We start from the raw sequence: 22115 nt of genomic DNA, 5'->3' as shown, positions 1-22115 counted from the left end.
AAAGCTCAACACTTGTTTCGAGTTGGCTTGACTTTCTCAATTATCAGGGCCAAACCTCTCAGTGTCTACACAGCGAATGACTCATGCATGCGAATGTTTGTCCATTTATGTGTGTTATCAACTTGTTTTATCCTATTTTTGTCGGTTGCTGTGTGTCTGGGCTGTAATTATGCATACCAGAGGATCAGATATGGAACTCAGTGTCAGTGTCTCTCCAGGCTAAACAGACGAATTCTAGTCAAAAGTAGGAAGGGCATTAAATGAGATCGATGAGAGTGAATGACTGTCTGCAGCCCTCAACTGGTAGGAACGTTCCCTTAATATTGTAATGAGACAATCGTTTTGTTTTGTCTGTAAACAATACAGCATAATGATTAGAGGCAAGTCTTTTCTTCTGGGACTCTGGGAGTAATATGTGATATTTATTGCACTCGATGTGCTCCATGTGCACTGAAGGCGCCATGAAGGCTGTGGCTTCTGTGCGCGCACTATGGTTTTTGGACCAGCAGATACGAGGAGAAAGGATCCCACATGTACTTTCACCTCCACTTGGCTGACGGGCTGCACAGTATGCTGTGCTGCACAAGGGCCCAGTTTGTGGTCCGGAGCTATGCATTATGGAACAGTCCAGTTATATACACAGGCACACGCGCACACACACGCACAGACTCTACTCATTTCCTCAACAGGAAGTTCAGGCCATATACAACCACAGAGGGACACCACGCTCCATTGTTTGCGATCTGAAGTCAAGCGCATATTGTTCTGTCGTACGTGGGTGTGTGTTTGTGTTCGTGCTCGCGTGTCTTCACCATTAGCGCAGAATGCAGACATATGCAGGCCTGGTTGTACTGGCTGAGTGAAGTTTTAAAATCTGTTGAGACTCTGTTCAAGCCTGTTGGATAACAAATAGGTAGGCTGCCGGTGCCCTGGAAAAACAAGAGAGAGGAGGATGCTACAAAATCATTTCTGTTTAGCTTGCCTGCCGATCGTTATTACATTTACGCATGAGTCATCTCCTAAGCATCTGTCTTTGCGTGTGCCTGTCTGATGCCCATGTGTGTCTGCTCAAATGAAGAATGTGCCTGTGTGTCAATCATACACGCGTGCAAGAGTGATCAGTGCGAGCCTTCCTCTAACTCTGCTCGCCTGGCCTCAACTCTCCCCCCTTTTTTTTTATTTTCCTCAGACCTCGAGAAATCTCCAGGGCCCTTTTCCCCAGACTACGTGGAGATTGCAATATACTGCGCGGGTGTCTTCCTAATCGCCTGCATGGTGGGCATCGTGGTGGTGTGCCGCATGAGGAACACTGCAAAGAAGCCGGACTTTGGGGGCCAACCAGCTGTTCACAAATTGAGCAAGCAGATCCCTCTGCGCCGCCAGGTAACAGAAAGTAGATAAAGAGTTCTAAAGGCATCTAACACCCCTAGAGGAGAAAAACACACACTGCACTGCAGACATGCTGCAGAAATACAACTACAGATCATTTACATACAGTAAATGTATGTAGGAGAGTCATGCTGAAAGAAATAATAAAAGTTGCATGGTTGATACAATACTTATACATATAATACTTGGATTTATATATACATATAAAAAAAAAAAATAATAATATAAAAAAAACCCACAGTTGTGGTATTTTAAAGAAACCTCATTGAGAAGGCATGCATTTTGGAGCAGGTTAGTACTGCTGCCTGAAACTGCTGCCAGCTTCTTTTTGTTCTGTGTGCGAGCCATGCTTTTCCCTCAACAATCCAAAAGGTACAAAAAGTGTTGGATTACATTCTGCGGAGAGACTGATTCCTGTGTCAAGGTAAGGTTAGGGTGGAAGGAGGTGAGATGAGCCCTAAGGGCAGAGGCGAGGCCGTGTGATTAACACACATTTTGTCAAAATAACTGTTGTTGCTCACTTAATTATCACTGAGATGTAATCTCTGGCATTCTGACAGACTCTAATGTTAAAGCAAAAGCTATTGGAATTAAAACTATATACTACACATTAATGTGCCATCATTACCAACAGTGCTGATCATTTCTGTAAAAGCACCACAGCCATTCAAACGTATACACACATTTACTCTGACTCCTCTAGTGATGTCTTGGAGCTCTACGGGCCTATGAACCCAGAATGTGGTGATCAGCCAATGTCTTTCTTCCTGTAGGTGTCTGCTGATTCAAGTTCTTCAATGAACTCCAGTACGCCGCTGGTACGCATCACAACAAGGCGGAGCTCTGCGCATGATGAGCCAATCCCTGAGTACGACCTTCCTGAGGATCCACGCTGGGAGTTTACCCGAGACAGGTGAGGCTGTCTGCTTCTTACGCACATGATTACTCACTTCTTCATGTGACTGCCTATTTTACCAGTATTTTCTGCTCACTGGTTGTAATTATGACCCAATCCTGATTGGACATGTAACTTTGTACTGACAAAATGCAAAGGACATGCATATAAATCTGATTCAGTCACTGTGTGAAGCTTAACTCTTGGTCTTTTGGCTAAATGCTGCAAGCAATATTACAAAACAATGACCATCTGCCTGATTGTTTCTCAGCAGCTAAATGATCTGATAACTGTTACTGTAGTTGGAGAGTGCCAATAACACTTATGGGCAGCAGGCAGTAACTGGTGAATAATGGCTGTGGTGGCTGAGATAAAGGCTACTGATTCATCTCTAGCGGCTGTAAAATGACCTGAACTTGGCACCCTGCCCCCAGCCTCATCATTACAACTGCTGCTACATCACACTCTCACTCACACACTGTCACACATACACACATGTTTTTTGACTCTATGGAATGAATCTGTGCTAATTAGTGGTTAGCACTCGCAGCTTTCATCTACATGTTCAGGCTAGGAGTGTTTGCTCAGTTTCATACCAGAGGAATTAGCACGGCTGAGGTTTCGGTTAGTCACAGTTGCAGTGGCCAGTGATAAGCTTCAGGGTGGATTTAATAGGACAGCAAAGGTTAGAGAAGTTTAATACCCACTCGAGGCCTCTGGTTTTGAAAGAAAAAGGGAAAATCCCAAAGCATAAACACGGAGGCCTGTCTTTTGTTAAAATGGTTGTAAAAAAAGCGCTCGGATCATAAATTTTACCATCACTCATCAGTGAAAAAAAACGTTGTGATGATGTAATGCTGGATTCTGTGTGCATGCTGAATGACACTCTGGTGAAAAAGTTTTGATTTTAATTGATGAAAGGAGATGTTTTGTCTGGGCTGAATACGTCTCTGTGCGTCTCTCTGTTTGGGTCTTTATTCCTCGCCTGTCATCCCAGCGCCTGAGGGATCATGTTGGGATTGCAGAACGCTGAGGAATGCAAACGTTTGCAGTTTGCATGGAGGAAAAATAACATTGATTATGTGTGGCTGGATGGACAGAATGGTTGCCATTGAGCGTGGCGAGTGTGCGCGGACAGACAGGGGATTGTGTTACAGTGCACAGTGTGATTCTTTACATAGCCAGGATACGGGGCCTTAGGGGGTGGGACCAGCACTTGCCAATCACATGAAAAGACAACAAGGTATACATGAGTTATGGGGTCAGATAGGTGCCGTGGTTCTGATGGAGCTGAAGGAGCATGAATGTAATTTCTTCACTATATAAATAAGTGTAATAGGGTTTGGACATTGAGTTTAACACTACATCTATTGTGACATTGCTTACAATAAAATAGTGCTTAAATTTCCATCGAGAACTGTGGTCAGACCCACCTGTCGGGCAACACAAAGCCAGCATACGATCCATCACGGGCTAATGTGTCGGAGCTAAGCTAAGCTCTGTGTAATTACTTGTAAAGAGTGTATATTGGAACATGCCAAGGCAAGGGTAAACGGTTTAGAAATGAGTGCCTCTCCCTGGCTTTATCAGGTGATTATCGTTGCCATGTCTGCCTTCCTACCTACTGCCCTGGCACGGGCTGCAGTCACCGCGCCAATAAAGCACTCACACAGACACAATCTGATTGAAACAGAGAGACTGATCTAGTAAAGAAAAAAAAACAGGGTGAGGTTTAGAAACTGGCGTGTTGCCTGGTTTCATTCCCTATGTCAGTCTCAGCCGCTATCTAACCTGTTTATTTCTGCACAGCGAGGGAATCGATCCCACAGTCAGATCAGGTCGATGAGTTTTTGTTGTAGTTTAATGTTTCAGCAGCTAATCAGCTTCCTGTCTGTTTCTCCTTCTCTCCCCCTTTGTGTTTGCTGTCTGGTGGCTGCAGGTTGACCCTGGGCAAGCCCCTAGGTGAAGGCTGCTTTGGCCAAGTTGTAATGGCAGAGGCCCTGGGCATCGATAAGGACAAACCCAAGGAAGCTGTAACTGTCGCAGTCAAGATGCTGAAAGGTAAGCGTGTCCACTGTTGGTGCACAGTCTGACCTGTGTGTAAAATCAGTACACTGGGATGTACACTGCTTCATTATGTCTTGTGGGCAACCTGAGTACATTTTATGGGTGATTTATGCTCCGGTGAGGGTTCAGTGAAGGGCAAGGCAGAGCCTAGGGCTGCCATTATTATTTGTTATTGGTGGCTGCTGAGTGACGGCAAGGGGGGAGGGGTGAGTTGGATAGGTAAGGGTTAGGGGCGGTCACATACCTGACCCCAGAGCAGCAGCTGGCTGGAGCTCAGTCAGCACCCACACAAAGAGGCAAGTCACACTAGCAGCACTGGAGTGATTAATGAAAGCTGCATGAGGGGGCACTGGGTTGGTTTGGGACTATGGAGGTGGAGGGGGGGTTGGTGGTGGTTAGATCAGGTACAGCAGCAGGTTATTGGACCTACTTTGACAATGGCAATCTGCACTTCAGGTAAGGTAATGGTGCAGAGGAATGCAGGCAATGCCATTCTGACTGTGTGGATACGTCTACTGGTTCAATCAGTGCCCTGTAAAAGGAGCAGATAATGAATCCAGATTGAGCGTCTTTAATTCCTCCTCCTCCCTCTCCCAGACACTGAAAGGATGCCTCTGTAGTCTGTGTGAGGAGCTTCCCCAGCTACTGTAACTTTAGCCCACATTGTCTGTCAACCGCACTTAATCAGAAGCACCTACAAAACAAGGTGTTGTCTGGCAGAGCAGCCGCAGACTCAAAGGGTTAAACACAAAACAGGACAGGTGTGTTTGTTTTGCTGAGATTTTCTTGACAACTTCCAATCCAAATTCTTCTGTTCTCAGATGACGCCACAGAGAAAGACCTGTCTGACCTGGTGTCAGAGATGGAGATGATGAAGATGATCGGCAAACATAAGAACATCATTAATCTATTGGGCGCCTGTACACAAGACGGTGAGTGACCTTGAATAGTTAATGGGTGGTTTTGCACATGATTTACAGATTCAATGTAGATGAAGTATTTTAGAGTTGAACTTGAACAACCTTCTTAACTCTGTATGAAATATTGCATTAAAGGTTGCCTCATGGTTCAAACAAGTTTATGAAATGTGTCATCAGACCACATCAGAGCCGGCACAGAAGTAGCTAGAGGCCATTTGTATGTAACATGTAGCGGTTGGATTTTAATTGGATGAGACTACATACCTGAGCACACCTGTTCAAACCATGATGAAAATGATTTGAAAGTGAAAGTGATTTGGAAATGGATAAATAAATAAATAAATTCTTGGGTGCAGCACTGGTCATTTGGACTTACCCTTGTTTTTGTACAGGGTTCCTCTCAGAGAGAGCAACAGATTTAAAGTCTTAAAATTCAAATGAGAGCCGCCGGTTCTCTATGTATTCCATTTAAAATTCACCTTGAATTTAGTTCAGTGCCCTTTCCTCTCAAAGGGAATCATTTATGACCATGTTCAAAAGATAATCTGAGTCTTTTCTCCGCTGCAGGCCCCCTCTATGTGATAGTTGAGTACGCCTCCAAAGGCAACCTGAGGGAGTACCTCCGAGCCCGTCGGCCTCCCGGCATGGAGTACTCCTACGACATCGCCCGCGTCTCGGACGAACAGCTCACCTTCAAAGATCTAGTCTCCTGCACTTACCAGGTGGCGCGGGGCATGGAGTACCTAGCATCACAGAAGGTAAGAGGAGTGCGCACGCAACCGCACACATTGTCCCGTCCTCACATCAGTTCCCCCTCCCTCCGTTGGTTGCCCCAGACGGATCTCTGTGCCAGTACAGGGTGTTTGATGTGCCGTATCCAGGAAGGTTTTCTACGTAGGGAGCTTGCTTGTGCGTCACTGTGGGAATGTTGTCTCCCAAAAACACTACTCTGACCCCCTGCCCAATCCCCACATTGTCCCTCATTCCACAACAAAAGCCCTTCTGTGTAGGAGAATTGTGAAGTTTTCACAATAGGGGTACGGCCATGTTGTCCAAACGCAGCCTCACGCTCCCGCTCACTGTTGGAATGTGACAGAGCATACTGTCTCACACGCACACACACATAGACACACAAACATACATGTACATGCATGCACATGCGCACTGACTTCAACCATATATGTGGCCAAAGTATGCGAGGAATCTTTACTTATCCAGACATGTTCATGTTGGTGCAGTCAGTGTGGCGTCATGTTATTCAGTGGAGTGCTGCCTGTGTGCAGGAGATTTCTGGATGATTACATGCACCACAAACATTTTAACACCATGCCAAACAAAGTATACACCTGTTTCAGACGTGATTTATTTATACAATGAGGTAACTGTCTTACTCTCTTCTCCCTCACCTTTTCCACTCTGTGACCTCTCTTTTTTTCCCCACCCCCTCTTATTCCTCACTCTCTCCATCCCAGTGTATACACAGAGACCTGGCAGCCAGGAACGTCCTGGTCACAGAGAGCAACGTCATGAAGATTGCTGACTTTGGCCTGGCCAGGGACGTCCACAACATCGACTACTACAAAAAGACGACCAATGTAAGTCCTCAACCTGCACGCCGCCGATTGAACGATGTGAGCTTTGAGAGAGAGGAATGTCTTTGAGAGATTAGTCCACCCGTCTCTCTCTTTCTCTCTTTTCTCTAAATCCCTCCTTTCCCTCATCTTTCTTTTTCACCCTCTCCCTCGGCTGGTGTCTTGGCAGAAGCTGAGGGTTCCCAGGCAGCCTGTGAATGTAGTGCTTCTGGAGACTCTGCCTTGTTTATCCCTCAGTCTCTTGTCCCTGGTTCCACAGACACTTACACAATTAGCCAGAAAGAGAGACAGAGTGAGAGTGAGAGAGAGAGTGGATGGGGGGGGGGGCTTAAACATAATTGACATCTCCATAGTGTCTATATTTCCCACAGCAGAGCAGCATTGCCCGCACATCCTCATTTAGTATGCATGGTTGCTTTTTCATCGCATGCACAATCATGCTGAGAACTAGCTGACAACAACAACAACAACAATATGTGATGATGATGATGATGACGGTAATGATGATTAGGACAATGACAGCAGCTACAATGATGATCACTGTGCTACAATGACGATGTGTTAAACCAATCTAGACAGAGCTATCATTGTAGATGTATTTTTTTTTCTCCTGTCTGATAGGAACAGAACAGCCCCTAGTGATCTTGTTATTGTTGTGTAACCCTGTGAAAAAGTATTATAGGAGCACAATAAAAGTTTTAATGTAAAGAATGAACCACAGGCACAATTTGTATTATTTCATGTGTTTAGCTTGTTGCCCATGAGTAATTACAGCAGCAAATCTATTTAACAAGGATTTATTTAAATGCAGCTTCTCCATTAAATAATTCTGAGTGTCCGATGAGATTATTCTTCCCATTAGGCTACTGCACAGATATTGATCAAGGTTGCCTCGTCTTGTGCAGTGCTTCTCAGCCAGTGTTTTGATAGCACATAGAGATAAACTCTCTCCTTTATATGTGACCTCGTTTATCAGCTCTATTGCTTTAACAATGTAAATGTTCCTCTGGGAAATCCTCCTCCTCCCAGACAGTGGCTCCTGGTGCCCAGCGCTGTATTCCCCAGGCTTTCCAGTAGTAATGAGATCTCCCATCAGTGAATCAATTCAAACACCCATCATGTATAGATGTTGTCTGACCTCTTGCCTGTGTGTGTGTTTCCTGCAGGGTCGTCTCCCGGTAAAATGGATGGCTCCAGAGGCGCTGTTTGACCGGGTCTACACACACCAGAGTGATGTGTAAGTGTATATCAAACTGCTTCTGTTTCCCACACCTCAAAAATGCTGTATACAAAATCATCTGTGATGCGGTAAAGATTCTTTTTTTCATCTTGTATGAAATCTACTGCTGCTGCCTATTTTGAGCTCTAATGTGGAGCCCAGCTGGTTTCCTGCAGCCTGCAGTCAGACTCAGAGGGTTGTTTTTCAGGGGTACGGGAGAAGGGAGTGGGGCGAGGTGTTTTTTGGTGCAGTGCTGGTAAGTGTTAGGTGGGGGATGACCAGCTATAGGGGGCCAGCACTGGCCAGTCTGTGGCAAAAGTGAGGATTTCACGCTAGACTTGTAGTCAATGCCGTGTTACTAATCTGACCAGCTTCAAAGAGCCCTAAGAGGAACCCTGAGCCCACCAGCGCCTCCTCCCCCATCGCCTCATCTCATCCTCCGCTCCTCCGACTTCGACTCGGAAGTCTTCCCTCCTTTTGGGCCTCAGCACATGTCTGAAGGCAACAATGCTGCAGCCCTGCAGTCCCCGGCCTCAGCCTCCCTACACCCACCCCCTTTAAACTGCTGCCATCCCATCTTCACTCTTCATTCAGCAACACTTTGAACATGTGGCTCATCGTTTTGGAGCCGTTCCATGATCAAAATAATCTTTCCCCCTCCCCGTCTTTCACCCTCGTCGTTCTTATTTTCATTCATCTGGTATGCGAATTGCTGACCCGTCTCTGTCTCTGTCTTTTTTTAAGTTCAAGAGTACTCATTCTAAAAACAGAACAAAGGGAGAGCGTCCCTCTCTTTTTGGTGTTTGAGTCTCATGTGTTCTGACAGCGTTGTTTGAAGTTTCTGCTTCAGACACTGGCGGCGGAAAGTGTATGTGGCAATTAGATAAATGCCTTTCATGATGACCCCTGGGAAAGGAGATTGTGTGTGTGTGTGTGTTTAATACACCAGTAGCACACTAAACATAGCACTCATCCAGTTAAGCACTTGGATAGAGAATCTGTCTACTGTCCACATTTGTGCATAATATGTTTGTGCACAGAAATACTATGTACCCACTATGTGCACACACATCATGCCCTTCATGTTTCATAGCACAGTGACGATCGATAATCCGGGGGAGTGCATGGGACGGAATGGGGGGGGGGGGCGGGTTGCCGGCATGAAGTGGCCGCTGTAGTCTTTTCTCTCAGCTCACTGCTAATTATGTTTCATCACTCACTTTTAGTAATTGGCTTTTTCACAAAGCGTATGACGAGAGAAGGAAGATGAGGAGAGGTGTTGCGGAGGTGGAGGGTGGCGGGCTCACGCTCAAACATCACCAGCAGCGCAGGGCGATCCATACATGACATCAGATTAAATGAATACATGAATTCCAAATGAATCTCGCTTTCTGCTGTTTTGACAAATGGCCCCGGGGGACTGAGCTCCGGCTGGTGAAGGTAGTATGGGTAAAAGAGTTGTAGCTCGAGCCCAGAGAGACGATGTCAGTGGTCCCTAGACACACACACGCACCCCCACACACATTGACAAGAAAAACAAATGTATACCTTCAGCTCTGGCTCTTTCATCACATTTCAAAGCCTCGATTTCTTCATGTTTTGCTCAGATCCACTGACGTATGTACATGTATTGAGTTGTTTTCTGGCATTTATATTCATGTCGCTCTCAGTCGATATCATAGCTTCAGCAGCAGAGAACATTCACTCTAACTGCTTGAGATATACATGTAACAAGGTATGAATGGCTGCATAAATGCACATGTAGTAAGCTTGAATGCCTGGCCTTTTGAAGTGACCCGTTGCGTGTTGTCGGCGCGCTTGTTTATTTGGTGAGTCACAGTTGGTTTCCGGTGGACACGAAGCTGCACAATCCTGCAGGCAGACGAGCAGAGAGGAACATTTACAAAGTAGCACAGAAAGGAGAGATGAGTGTGTCAACAAGTGGAGAGATACAACGCAGTGATAGAGGAGAGACCAAACCTGGGGCTGGTTGTGTAAACAGATGGAGGAACTGATAAGCGCCCGGCCTGCCTGTCCGTGCTCACTTGTCTGGTTGCAACACTAACATTGCCTGTGGCTGTCTTTGTGTGTTTGTTCACATTCATGTTTGTGAGTGTGTTATAATGCAGCCTCTCTGTGTGTGTGCGTAAATCAAGCACACTGTCAGTGCAAGAGTGATTCATTTGCAACGCTCTGGATGTAAACATGCAACACAACAGCGAAGGAAATCAGCGGCAGGGATTCACTGATACTTAACCACCGGATGCCGCGATGAGGAAGCAGTTAATACTTAATATTCGTGAGCTGTCGCTTATCCTCTCGCTCCTCTTTTGTTTGCCGTGGGTGGTCTACTGTTTGTTTTGGTGTGGTGTGACTGGACAATGCCAGCCTGTGTGACCGGCCAGCCGGGGCACAAAAGCCATCATTGAGATCAGGGCCAGAGTGGCACTGGGAGCGGGTTTGCGCCACAAGCCACCGGACGGCAGAAAGAGGGCATTGACACCACTGCTCTCACACTGTTCAAGTTGTATCCAAACTTTGACTTAATGACTTTATGCAAATGATCTGTAGGATAAAAGAAAGTGACATTTATTGGGCCTTCCATGAATCCTAGTGTTTTCACTGTCATTCTTAAAAATCACAATGTATATGTATTTCTGTCTTTCCAGCTGGTCATTTGGGGTGCTGATGTGGGAGATCTTCACCCTTGGGGGCTCACCCTACCCTGGCATTCCTGTTGAGGAGCTCTTCAAGTTGCTCAAAGAAGGCCATCGCATGGACAAGCCTGGCAACTGCACCAACGAGCTGTAAGTTCCGCCCTATCCACCAAACTGGCATCTTCCCTAACCGAGCTTGTACTCGAACGCACACTTAACTCTTACAACGAGACAGAGCGCCATGCCACTCTCCATCAGATCCATGACTCTGAGGCTGTGTGTCCACTCTGTCAGGCCTCTGCACAGCTGTGACTGGCTACTATCAGTGTCTCCTTTCACAATGAGCCCTCTTGCAGTCAGCGGACAATGGCACAGTTCTGCCGTGGTGCCACACTGAGAGGGTTGAGGGAGAACAAAGTAGAGAGAGCAGCGCATGACACACACACATTGTGGTATTTAAAAAGAACCAAAGCACTGGGAGGCATGTTTGTGATCAGCAACAGCCCATCAAAATATCAGAAATTGAGACAGCGGCAGAGAGTGCCTGCTGTTTTGATTTATTCCTTAAAATGCAGACACCTGACTCCAGAGGCATAAATCATTTCAGTTGAAATTAAAGATGAAGTGGAGGTAGATTTTCACAGCTTGAGTTTGAACAAACTGAATAACGGCTACAAAACTGAATTACACTGTTCTCACTCCCTTCAGCCACTGATTCTAATTTTCTTTCTCTCAGGTACATGATGATGAAAGACTGCTGGCACGCCATCTCATCCCAGAGACCCACCTTCAAGCAGCTAGTAGAGGATCTGGATCGCATCCTCACCCTCAACACCAATGAGGTGAGTGCAGATTTCTCATTCTTCTTAAAATAATTCCCGGATAATAAATTCCTGGATCCCGGGTGGTCAGAAACCATGCTACACAAACCCTATCATTTCCTGGCAAAGTCGAGTCTGTTTCATAACAATAAAATAGAATAATATGATACATTCCTACACACAATAACATGTTTCTCAATCCAAACTAAATCCCACTCCTGCCAGTGCACGCAGGCCTCAGCAGCATGTTGCTGAAAGCTGTACGAACGTTAGCCTAAATAGTGACCGAAAAAAATGGCCGGATGATTTGATCCAGGCCCAACGTGGCCGCTACGGCCCAGTGAGGTTGCCCAATCATCACATCCATGGCTCGCTCCCTACGATGGCCTCCGCTTCTTTCCATTCCCCTTCCTGTCTTGTGTGATATCCGCATGCCGACCTGAAAAGAGGCCTGTCGATGGAAAGCTGTCAAGACTCGTCTGCTCCGGAGCTGGAACTTCATGAATTTATGCCAAAAAAGTCCAACTTTGAGTTTGAACTTTTGAAATGTAATAAAGTGCCTTTTTCTTGCCTCCCCCCCCTCTCCTTTCCCTCTGCCCCAAACCGCTGGCAGATGTGGAGGTCTTTAGTAATGTGAGCCTTCTCGTGTTGAGCTGGGAAAATGGAAGCCAGTGCTCATTTTCTAGAAAACCCCAAGAACTCTTCCTCCTCTCAACTAGTCCCAATAACAGCCATGAAAGACAAGGAGGCGGGAGAAGAGGGTGCTCAACCGACATGAAAAGACCAAAACAACTTTACAGCACTGGACCAAGTCAAAAATTAATAACAGCATTTCTTGTTGTTTTTTCAATCTTTCTTCATCTTCATTTTTTGGCCTTCAGTGTTATGTTCTGCCAGTGATTTTTTCTCCCAGCCCTCTCACAGCATTTATGTTGGGCGTTTCAGTGTCAGATGTCACATTTGTTTGGACTGAACTGGAGAGTGATGTGAGGGGATGCTGTAAAGACGGGGAAGATGCCGCAACTTTGCCCCAGTTCTCTGATCCAAACGTATCCTGTTTTCCACACAGATCTGTTTTGTAGGAGACCAAAGCTGCAACTAGGTCAACTATCTATCTCCAACATCCACTGCATCAGCCAGCAGTCCGACATTCAATTTATGACTTATTATTCCTGAAAATATTTTCATACAGTATCCAGTTTAACATTATTTTTTTGGCCCTGTTTTATAAATCTTTACAGGGTGATTTTTTTATGATTTAGATAAATATCATAATGAAGGTGATACTCTTCGTCTCCCCCTCTCTCGCCCTCCCCTGGAAAGTCCCTGTTCTGTTTGACTGGGTTTCAGCATTATATTGATGTTCTCTTGTTTGCTCTAGGTCTTTCACAGCCTCCTTCCCTTTTGTAACATATAAGCTTGTGTAAATGATCCCACCCAACCCTCTCTTTCCTCTGTTCGTTTCTGCAGGAGTATCTGGACCTGTGCGCCCCAACAGAGCAGTATTCCCCCAGTTTCCCCGACACCCGCAGCTCCTGCTCCTCCGGTGACGACTCTGTGTTTTCCCACGACCCCTTACCGGACGAGCCCTGCCTCCCCAAGTACCAGCACATAAATGGAAATGTCAAGACATGAGCCCCCACCTACCCCTCTCTACCCCAGCCCCAGTCTTACCCCTCGACATCCCGAAACACACGTAGCACAGACACATTCTCTGACACCCACCCAACCTACTGCCCCACCCATCACCCCTCTGGCTCCCAGTGGACTAATGGACCAAGACGGGACTGGGCCGGTGGCAGCGCTGCTGTCGCACACTCATACTGCCATGGATACACACAAACACACGTTACATACTGTATACTACATGTTCACATGAGGTCTTAAAGGAGAGGCCGGGACCCTGCAGAAGCTGTTTTTTAAAATGACTGAATGAAGTGACGTTCACTTGGGACCCTCCTCCTCCTCTCCCTTCACATAAACACTCAGACTGTTCAGTTTGGTTCTCATGTTTGTACCCAGAGAGTCTTTTTTTTGTTTTTTTTTTGCAATCAACGGCATTACTTGTGTGGTGATCCCATTCCAGTGGCTGGCATTCCAAGACTGTTCTTTGCTCCTGGAGGAATGTATGGATCAACGTGAACTTCAAACAAGGGACTAGAAGAGGATGATGAATAGGAAAAAGACTGAGAGACAAAGCTCTGACTAACAAAACAGAGGAATAGGAGGAGAGCACATATAGAGACTGCTCTCCTGTTTATTTTGTAATATTGATGCATTTCTTTTTCAGTTCTCTTGATAAACCTTCCCAATTATTCTGGAGAAAAAAAATACACAGTATAATGTATAGTGCTGGGTATATTTGTAAATATATTCAAATATGTATAAATATATATTATATATTTACAATGAATTATTTTTTGTATGGACTCCGAAATAACCCCATCCCTCCCTACCCTACTTTTGAGTTTGAGGCAGGTATGCTAACAGGTTATGTGTACTATATTTCTCTTCACACAGACACACACAGACACACACACACACACACACACACACACACACACACACGTACAAGACACGGATACACACTTTAATAAACACAAACACCTGTTTTACTCTCACTCAGTAACACAGTTGAGTATTGGCTTTCAGGGACTGAGGTAGCATGTTAATTTATTGACTTATGTGTTTTTGAAATAAATCGAAAGAGTCTGGAAAAAAGAACAAAAACAATATGGCAGAAATGATGACATTAATGATGCTGATAATACATAAATAATTCATTAAATTTATGGTAATTTAAAATGATCTTTCAACAGTAACAGAAAAAAAAGCTATTTTTAGTAGGTTTGAAAGATCCACGTTTTTGTAAGTTTTATATATGAATGTGAATTTTAAGTTAAATTTTTAAAAAAGTGTACATTTTATAGTCAGCTAATCCCTTTCTTATGTAGATGTTGATGCCATTTCTATCCAGTCATTTTACTCTTTCTTAGCTTTGCTTTAGGAAACGAGATTGATTTCTGGATATTTACGTACAATTGAAAGACAAAAGATTTTGGAAAAACCTAGTAGCAATCCGCTCCTTCATTTAGACTTAAACATAGACTCCAAATTTACTTGACAGAATTGAAAGCTGAAAAACAAAGTATTAAATCATTCAAGTGTTTTTTTTTTTTCTACTGGACCAACGTTAAAGATGTTTCTTTTGCAAGTGTTTATGGCACATTTGCGAAATAAATGATGGAAAAATATATTATTGTCTTCGTTGAATGTTTAAGTTGCCTTAAGGTTGAGGTTGCGCATTTTTGGCAGCAAGGGGCAGAGAATTTGTTTTATTTTCATAAGTTGAAAGAATGTGTTATCATTAAACTGCACATTCCTCTGAGCTAAATGTTTTTTCTTAGTATCTGATATGGGTGGAGATGGCGTGGCTGTCATTTTTGAAGTTCTCAGAGCTATTTAGGAGAAAGTATTTATGCTTATGTGCTTTGATACTTAATCTAAGAGGGGGAGAGGTTCTCTATATATGTGATTAATTCAGAGAAACTGAACAAATCTGCAGAGCCTGAGACACACTAGGTTTTTTAAACTGGGTTTATTCTGATAGGAGTGGTGTCATTTTACGTAAAAACTACCATGGTGTTCCTGAAAGGTTAAGACTTCATGCAAAACTGCAAAGCTCAGCACAAGCACAGTAAATGTGATCAAGTTAGATTCTAAACTTATGCCAGCGCTCAAAGCAATTTTGTTAATGAACAGGGAACTCATCACTGTCAGGATAGTGTGGCTGTGTGTCTGGATCTTTGATCAGACAAAGAGTCTTTGTTAGTCTCCTGGCAGACTAATAGGTGCTCTGATTAGCTGATTGATTTCTTTGTTTTTTCTCTTATCAGAACAGATTTAATTCAACAGAGTGAGTAGTTGATTTATCTGATTTGATGTAAGTGAATCAAAGTTGATCTATTAGCGTGTGTGATTGATAGTGGCAGTGGTCGTATTTAGTAATGGTGGTACACAGAGACGGTACAGTAACAGGCCCACACGGAGGTCATGGCATTGTAGCGAGTCAGTCAAAAGTTAATCAGCAACACTATACACATCATTCTGCAGGGGCGTGAATGTCTGTACCACATTGGTGGACTGACCAACAGACTAAAATAACTCAAAACCAATAATCAATCATTCATAGCAGCCAAATAATAATCAGAAAGTCAAACACCTTATGATTGTTAGATATGTTGCTGAACTTAAACCAGTAAGAGGAGGGTAATATCATGGCTTTTTACAGTGAGCATATCAAACTTGAAAAAAAGTGTTCTTTAACATAAATCTGGATCCCCTCTATAACCAAGCTTCAACTTGTTTTGAATAAGCACACACACACATCAGTTCCATGTCTTCCTTCACCAGACGTGTCCCCTCATGTCTCCGGAACCTGAAAAGGGCTTGGAGGGAAAAGTCAGTCAGAAAACATTCCACTTTTTCCATAGAATAAGGAGGAAGAAAGCAGCTAGAGCTGGAGGGGGATTGGAGGGGGATTGGAAAGAAAAAGTGGCAGGATAAACCACAGCTCCATACACCCTCATTAAAGGAGGGAGCGGGAGAGAAAGGCAGCCGGATATCCACACTGGCTATTGCACACGTTTATCAGAACGGCTGTCTATTGTGCTGCAGGCTGATGGCACACACAGGCAGGAGATGAAATCGAGGATTAGATTGTTTCATCTTGACAAAATGCCCCCCTGAGCTGTCACTGCATGTGTGTGAGACAAACACACTTTATCTGATGTCACTAATGTGACGCAATGGATCCTAAAGTTTGGAGCGAACCGTGCTCTCTTAGGAGGTACTTTATCACTTGTGGTTACATATTGATAATGGTGTGGGGGGCGAATAAAGAGATGGATTACCTATGACCTCAGTCAGCACTCAATGATCATGTGAGGGCAACTAACACAGAGAAGTCGATGTAAAGTACGAATACTTGGTGTCTTTGCTCCAGGAAAAACAGCAGATTCTCATTTATCGACTCACATCAATAATAAACTATTATGGTATTAATTTAGATCATGTAAATCACCCTATATAAAGTTGATCATACTGCACTGCACCATTAAAAAGGTTCATTGTCTTTGCCCTTCATCAATGCATGCACAGTTCCCTCATGTATTTGAATTACAGTTTTGCATAACATTTCATGAAGGAAAATACTGTTTGTTTGCAGCGCAGGTATGTTGTCACTCACTGTGTGCAGGAGGAATGTATTCTGATGTTTTATTTTCCTCACATAAATGCCCCAGGAACTTATGGAGCAGTGATACTTTTTTTTGCCCTCCACTGATAAACCCACAACGCTCAGTCAAAGCCCGAAATGAATTTTTCATTTGGAGGGCTCTTTCCTTCAAGCTTTCCTAATGCCCTGACGATTAACCCAGTGACCCTTAAGTATTAGCTCTGAATGACTTTAGGGAGATGGGGCAGTAGCTGCAGGACACAGGAGGAACAATTCATGTTGACGGGTTGAATCATATATAAGGTACAAATGTCATCTTTTTGTTCCAGCAAAGTCTAACAGGAGATTTCATTTGCCAGAGGACAAAACCTGAACTGAGGCAGTGTGTCAGAGTGACAGGCTGACATAGATCTCAAGGGTAGCCTGACATTTTACTGGTAAAAGTGATTTTCATTCTGCTTCTTCCTGTTCCTCCGAGTCCTCCTCTGCGTCCTTCGTCATAGTTCTGTCCTCCCTCGCTTAGCCATCTGGTGGGGCCTGGTGTGTTTGCACAAGGCTCGGTCCTCTGGAATGTCAACATGAGGCTTAGTGTGAAGCCAGAGGAACCCACGTCCATGGAGATAAGACCCCACCAACCCCAAGGGAGGAGGAGGGGGTCAGAGGGTGGGAAGCTGGTGGGCGTACTTAGACTTAAAGTTTAACAAAGCTGCCAAGTGACCACGATACCCACGGCTTAATCCTGAACGTTACGCACCAAACTCACAAAGCCATGCCTAAGAAATGAGGCGGGAACCTGGAGAACCAAAATCTCATTTCTGGTTGGAGACATCTGTCCTCCCCTGTGTGGTAATCTTATTATTTTATTTCCTACATATGAAGCAGATATTGTACTAAACTCTTTGCCATTGACCAATGGGGTCAGAGTTTGTATCTGTCAAGGAAGGCTGCGCTCTGCAACCTACCATTTACGTTGAGTAGCAGTTAATGAATGGTTCATCGCTAGGTCAGTGCTCATGAGAGGGAGGGGGTCTACTTGTGTTTGATTAAGGGCATGCAAGGCACCATGTCTGGTTCTGCATGGAAGGATAAACAAGTTGAGTGTGTGTACGTGCATGCGTGAGTGACGATGTGTGTGGTTTGTTGCCACATGGGATCTTCTAAACAGTCGCTAATGGCGCAATTGTGTCTGAGCAGTTGTAAGTCACAGATTCCACTTCCAGTAAGTTTATGAGCTGACTTTGCAATGTCTGCCGGTCTGAGGTAACAGCTCTCAGAATGGAATCAGTGGAAAAAGAAGAGTTGAACCTAAATTGTTTAGAGGAGGATAACAGGGCAAGATTGACAAACTCAACAACTGACGTCTCTGAGTACAGCCTCGACTGCTTTTGTTTGTCGACTAAGCAAAAGACCCATAGAATGATGTGCCCCATTTACTGGTGTTTAGTCAGACCTAAGTGGGTTAAATATTGCACTCTCTAGGAAGGAGAGCTCATGTTGATCTGTACACAGAATTTCACATTGAAAGGATTTGACTGCAGTCCACACTGGTGAGGTCTGCTACACTGGGCTAACGTGGCAGCCTTCATAGCTCTGGGTGTGTGCTATAAATGAGCTTAGTCATAATGTTCCCTGCCCATTTATGCCAATCACAACACTCACCCCATCGGTCAGCTCTATTCCCCTGTGTCTTGTCTTGCAATGATGATGTCATTGGTGACATCAAACGCCATAAACCCTGACGCACGCTAATAATGTCCTGCCAAGGTGTCAAACATGGGTTTTCCAATGGTGAGATTTTTTTATTTTATTCTCTGCACAAACAAAATGCCTCATGTAGTAAAGATTCATTTGGGCTCATGAACGCATGTGCCTCAGGCAAAGTTGGGTTTTATGAGAAACTGAAATAAATGCAGCAAAGGTCAAGATATCTGACATTTACAGTTGGAGAGCACACTGCCTGCCCTGTGTGTGCGTGGGACTTGCATTGCTAAAGTGCTGCTGCTAACATGATTCAAAAAAAAAAAAAAGTTAACGGGTAAGATGTCAATTTGATTATCAGCAGGTCTTTTTGAAACACTGAATCACATGAGGCAGTGTGTCCGCCAGTCATCATGAGCGCCAAAATGAAGACTGTAGTTCTTCAGACTGACATCCAGGTCATCACTTGAGTAAGAGCCACAGAGGACATTATCGGTTTTCACATGCGGAAATTGCTCCATGTGACCAATGAACTGATTTTGACATGTAGAATTGATGTAGTGCACCTTTAATTTAGAAATCTGACGGCTACCTGGGCTGTTGTTCAATTTTTTTGTGATTATAAAATTATTTCATGTCTTCCTGGATTAAAACTTGAGGTTAATTCATCGATGTGCTGTTTCTTGTCATTCACAGGGCTTCATCTCGTGATAGCAGCTATTTATTATCTGTTTTTCTCTCATGCTTGCACTGCCAGCTGTGTTTGCAGGAGCACCTGACCAAGCCAGAATTGCAGCGGAAAGTCCAGCCCATGTTTCTGCAGTTTATTTACATTATTATGTTCCTTGGAGTTGTGTCTAAAAGAAGTTAAGAGAGGAAAACAGCAAATTCAGCGGAAATGTGCAAGGCCAAGTTTAGAGACAAACTGCAGTTCTTCCCTCACATAAGTTCAGCTGAGCTAAAGGTGCAGTATATTACCAACAGGAGGACAGAAAGGTGGCTGTTAGTGTGTTGCAGACAGTCTGTTGCCTGCTGGCCTCCATGTCAGGAGACATACTGGATGGAGATATATGGCATGTGTACACACAGGACAGTTAACCACTCCCGCACTGTTACTGTCATGAGTAAACACAGACCTAGGCCAATAAAAAAAGGCTTGTTAAAAAAAAAGAAAAAAGAGTGTGCCCATAAATGATGTTTGATTGAAACTGTGCAGGAGGGCAGGTCCTCAGAGCTATGGCTCCCAGGAGTCCACACACACACTGGTGCTGGAGGTGGAGAAAGAGGAGGAGGGGATGCGAGAGCAGGAAGTGGAAGAAGGGAGGTTAGGATTGATTTAGAAGGGAGTTTAGGGTTTTTTTTGGTCTCCACTAGTAAAGGTAGAGGAAAGACGTGTCAAACGAATGATTCAGAGCAACAATCCTGCCTCCACAGGGGTCATTACAGTTTTAATATGTAACTTTAAGTCATTCAGAGCAAGATGAATATCTTCCTGGTTACATACCATAACCCAGGGCTCTCCCAACTTTTCTTGGTCTGAGCAATCTCGAGTAAAGTTTCCCATCGGAGTTCAGGAGGAAAGTTTACACATACTCAGCTGCAAATGTTGGCGCACACCTTTGTCAGGTGGACTGTTTTCACAATCTCAGTGACGAATGATCACCCTGACAATGCCATGGTGACAGACAAGGGATATAAATCACATGGGAAATAAATCACCGCGAGACCCTCCTCCCCTTTTCACCTGCATCACTCTTTCCAGCTAACAAGAAGTCCACTGTTTCTGTGAATGCCAACACAGCTCATTTCCCTTCAACCCCCCCCCCCCCACACCCCCCACCCAATTTGTCAATTTCAAATATGCTTTCAGCGTTTTGTTGGTTCTTTTTCTGCCTGTGTTTGTGTCTCCTGGCTGCCCCCCCATCCCCACCCTTCACACACCCATTAGCTCTTTTTTTTTTTTTTTTTTCCTGGTCACTTACACCCCGCCTTCCTCAGCCTGTCTCTGACTTAAATGGCTGGAGTGATTGTGTGCTGCTGAAAGTTTGGAGGCAGGTAAAGGGAAACTTCTCTCTCCCTCTCCCGTTCTCTACAGTAAGCAGGTCATTAAACAAAAGTGTGCAGCGAGTGACGTGCCTCTATACCTGCCCGTCTGCTCAGAAACAACAAGAGCCAGCTCTGTCCTGCCCGGGCAAGACGGGATAATTATAGCTCCTGACTTAATCACTTACAGTACCTCAAAGGCCTTTTAGTTCCAGTGCTTCTTGCCTCTCTGCCTCTCTTTTCTCATTTTGCCGCCACTTGCCAATTGTGAAGTGTTGCGACATTATGGATTGTTACTGTTTTTCAACCAGAGACAATGACGGGCGTGGGCAGAGTGTTGCGGTTGAGGTAGTTTGTACATGCACATAGAGGCAAACAGTTCAAAGTGTGCTGCAGGCTTAAACTCTGAGGTCTGGGTTCACTCGCAGGTTAGTATCCACCTCCTCTAGGCTCCACACATTTGTCCATTTCTCACATTTTCCAGAAAAGAGCGAGTGAGTCGAAACTGCTGCAGTAAGTCCGAGTCTGTGTCATGGATCAATACAATAAAGATCAAATATTTTTTGCTGCTGTGCCTCTTCCTCCCCTGCTTACTGAACTTCTATACTTTAATATCATGCATGCACCACTCATAATCTGAAGTCTGTCTGCCCTCATCCATGTGTCCCAGTTGCGAACATGTGAATCGGTAGATTGAACCTCAGCCCGTTTTTTGCTGTGAATACATCCCCTCCTCGGCTCCTTGAGGTGGTTGGGCCCCTGCCGGAGCACAGCAAGGGGAGGGGGGGGGGGCAAAGGAGAGAGGGCCCCTGAAAAGGTGCTTTGTGCTGGTTTAGAAGGGCCCGAGGCTTTAGCCTGTCAGAGGTTGTGGTTCTAGGCCAGCAGCCAGGCCTTCAGACCCTCTCGCTGGCAGGGACTGAACTACCATCTGGAGTGACGGGCCCTTCCTGAACTGCTGCGTGAGCTGCACATAGCCAGGCTGGGCTGAGCTGGTTAGGCTAGGCTGAGACACACCACAGAGGGCTGCAAAAATAAACCTTTGGTACTTTGCTGAAATTCCTTGGCTTCAGAGCCTTAACTCCGAAGATGATTCCCATGGGAGAGTGGCAGAGTGGCCTCACACTGAGCAGCAGAGTACACGACAGACCTACTTTAGAGACCTCACTGCATAGACTTCCAAAACAAATCCATGACTATTATCTGGCTTGTTGATGATTGTGTTGGATGGTTATGAGGATGATAATGATGTTTGAATTGCGCTCAGAAACCAGCTCAGGTTGCAGTTGGCTGCCCGTGCAAAATGCCTTGACAATTAAAAAAAATGAAGAAATGGTGTGAGATGAGTCACTATCATCAAAAGTGATTTATTATGTTTATGGAAGTCTGTGCCCTGGCTGTCATCAGCAGACGCAAGAGGGGAATGATCAGCACACTTCATGGTGCTGCAAACAAAATTAAGCAAAGCGGCACAGACAGGCAGACTCCTGACTAACCCGTGCTTTCAGTGGGTTTGTTTACCTTTCGGATCCAGACATAGTATATTGTGCAGGAAAAGTCTGACAAAAGAGCGAGAAGTGC

General features: G+C 44.8%; 1 protein-coding gene across 2 annotated transcripts in view; it reads left to right on the top strand.

Annotated features, from left to right (window-relative positions):
- fgfr2 (fibroblast growth factor receptor 2) overlaps positions 1 to 14814 on the top strand; it is a 37631-nt gene extending 22817 nt beyond the window's left edge. For both annotated transcript variants that reach the window (XM_083988367.1, XM_083988366.1), the window contains exons 9-18: positions 1190 to 1383; positions 2163 to 2302; positions 4224 to 4345; positions 5173 to 5283; positions 5839 to 6029; positions 6744 to 6866; positions 8030 to 8100; positions 10752 to 10889; positions 11476 to 11581; positions 13031 to 14814. In XM_083988367.1, coding sequence (XP_083844493.1) covers positions 1190 to 1383; positions 2163 to 2302; positions 4224 to 4345; positions 5173 to 5283; positions 5839 to 6029; positions 6744 to 6866; positions 8030 to 8100; positions 10752 to 10889; positions 11476 to 11581; positions 13031 to 13195 — 1361 coding nt within the window. In that variant the 3' untranslated portion in view covers positions 13196 to 14814. The remainder of the gene's footprint in view (positions 1 to 1189; positions 1384 to 2162; positions 2303 to 4223; positions 4346 to 5172; positions 5284 to 5838; positions 6030 to 6743; positions 6867 to 8029; positions 8101 to 10751; positions 10890 to 11475; positions 11582 to 13030) is intronic.
- Positions 14815 to 22115: the final 7301 nt, after the last annotated feature.

This window comes from Trachurus trachurus (assembly GCF_905171665.1).
Source record: "Trachurus trachurus genome assembly, chromosome: 15".
In the NCBI taxonomy this organism is placed as follows: domain Eukaryota; kingdom Metazoa; phylum Chordata; class Actinopteri; order Carangiformes; family Carangidae; genus Trachurus; species Trachurus trachurus.
The sequence above is the reverse complement of the archived record's forward strand: the minus strand, read 5'-3'. Positions and strand labels throughout refer to the sequence as shown.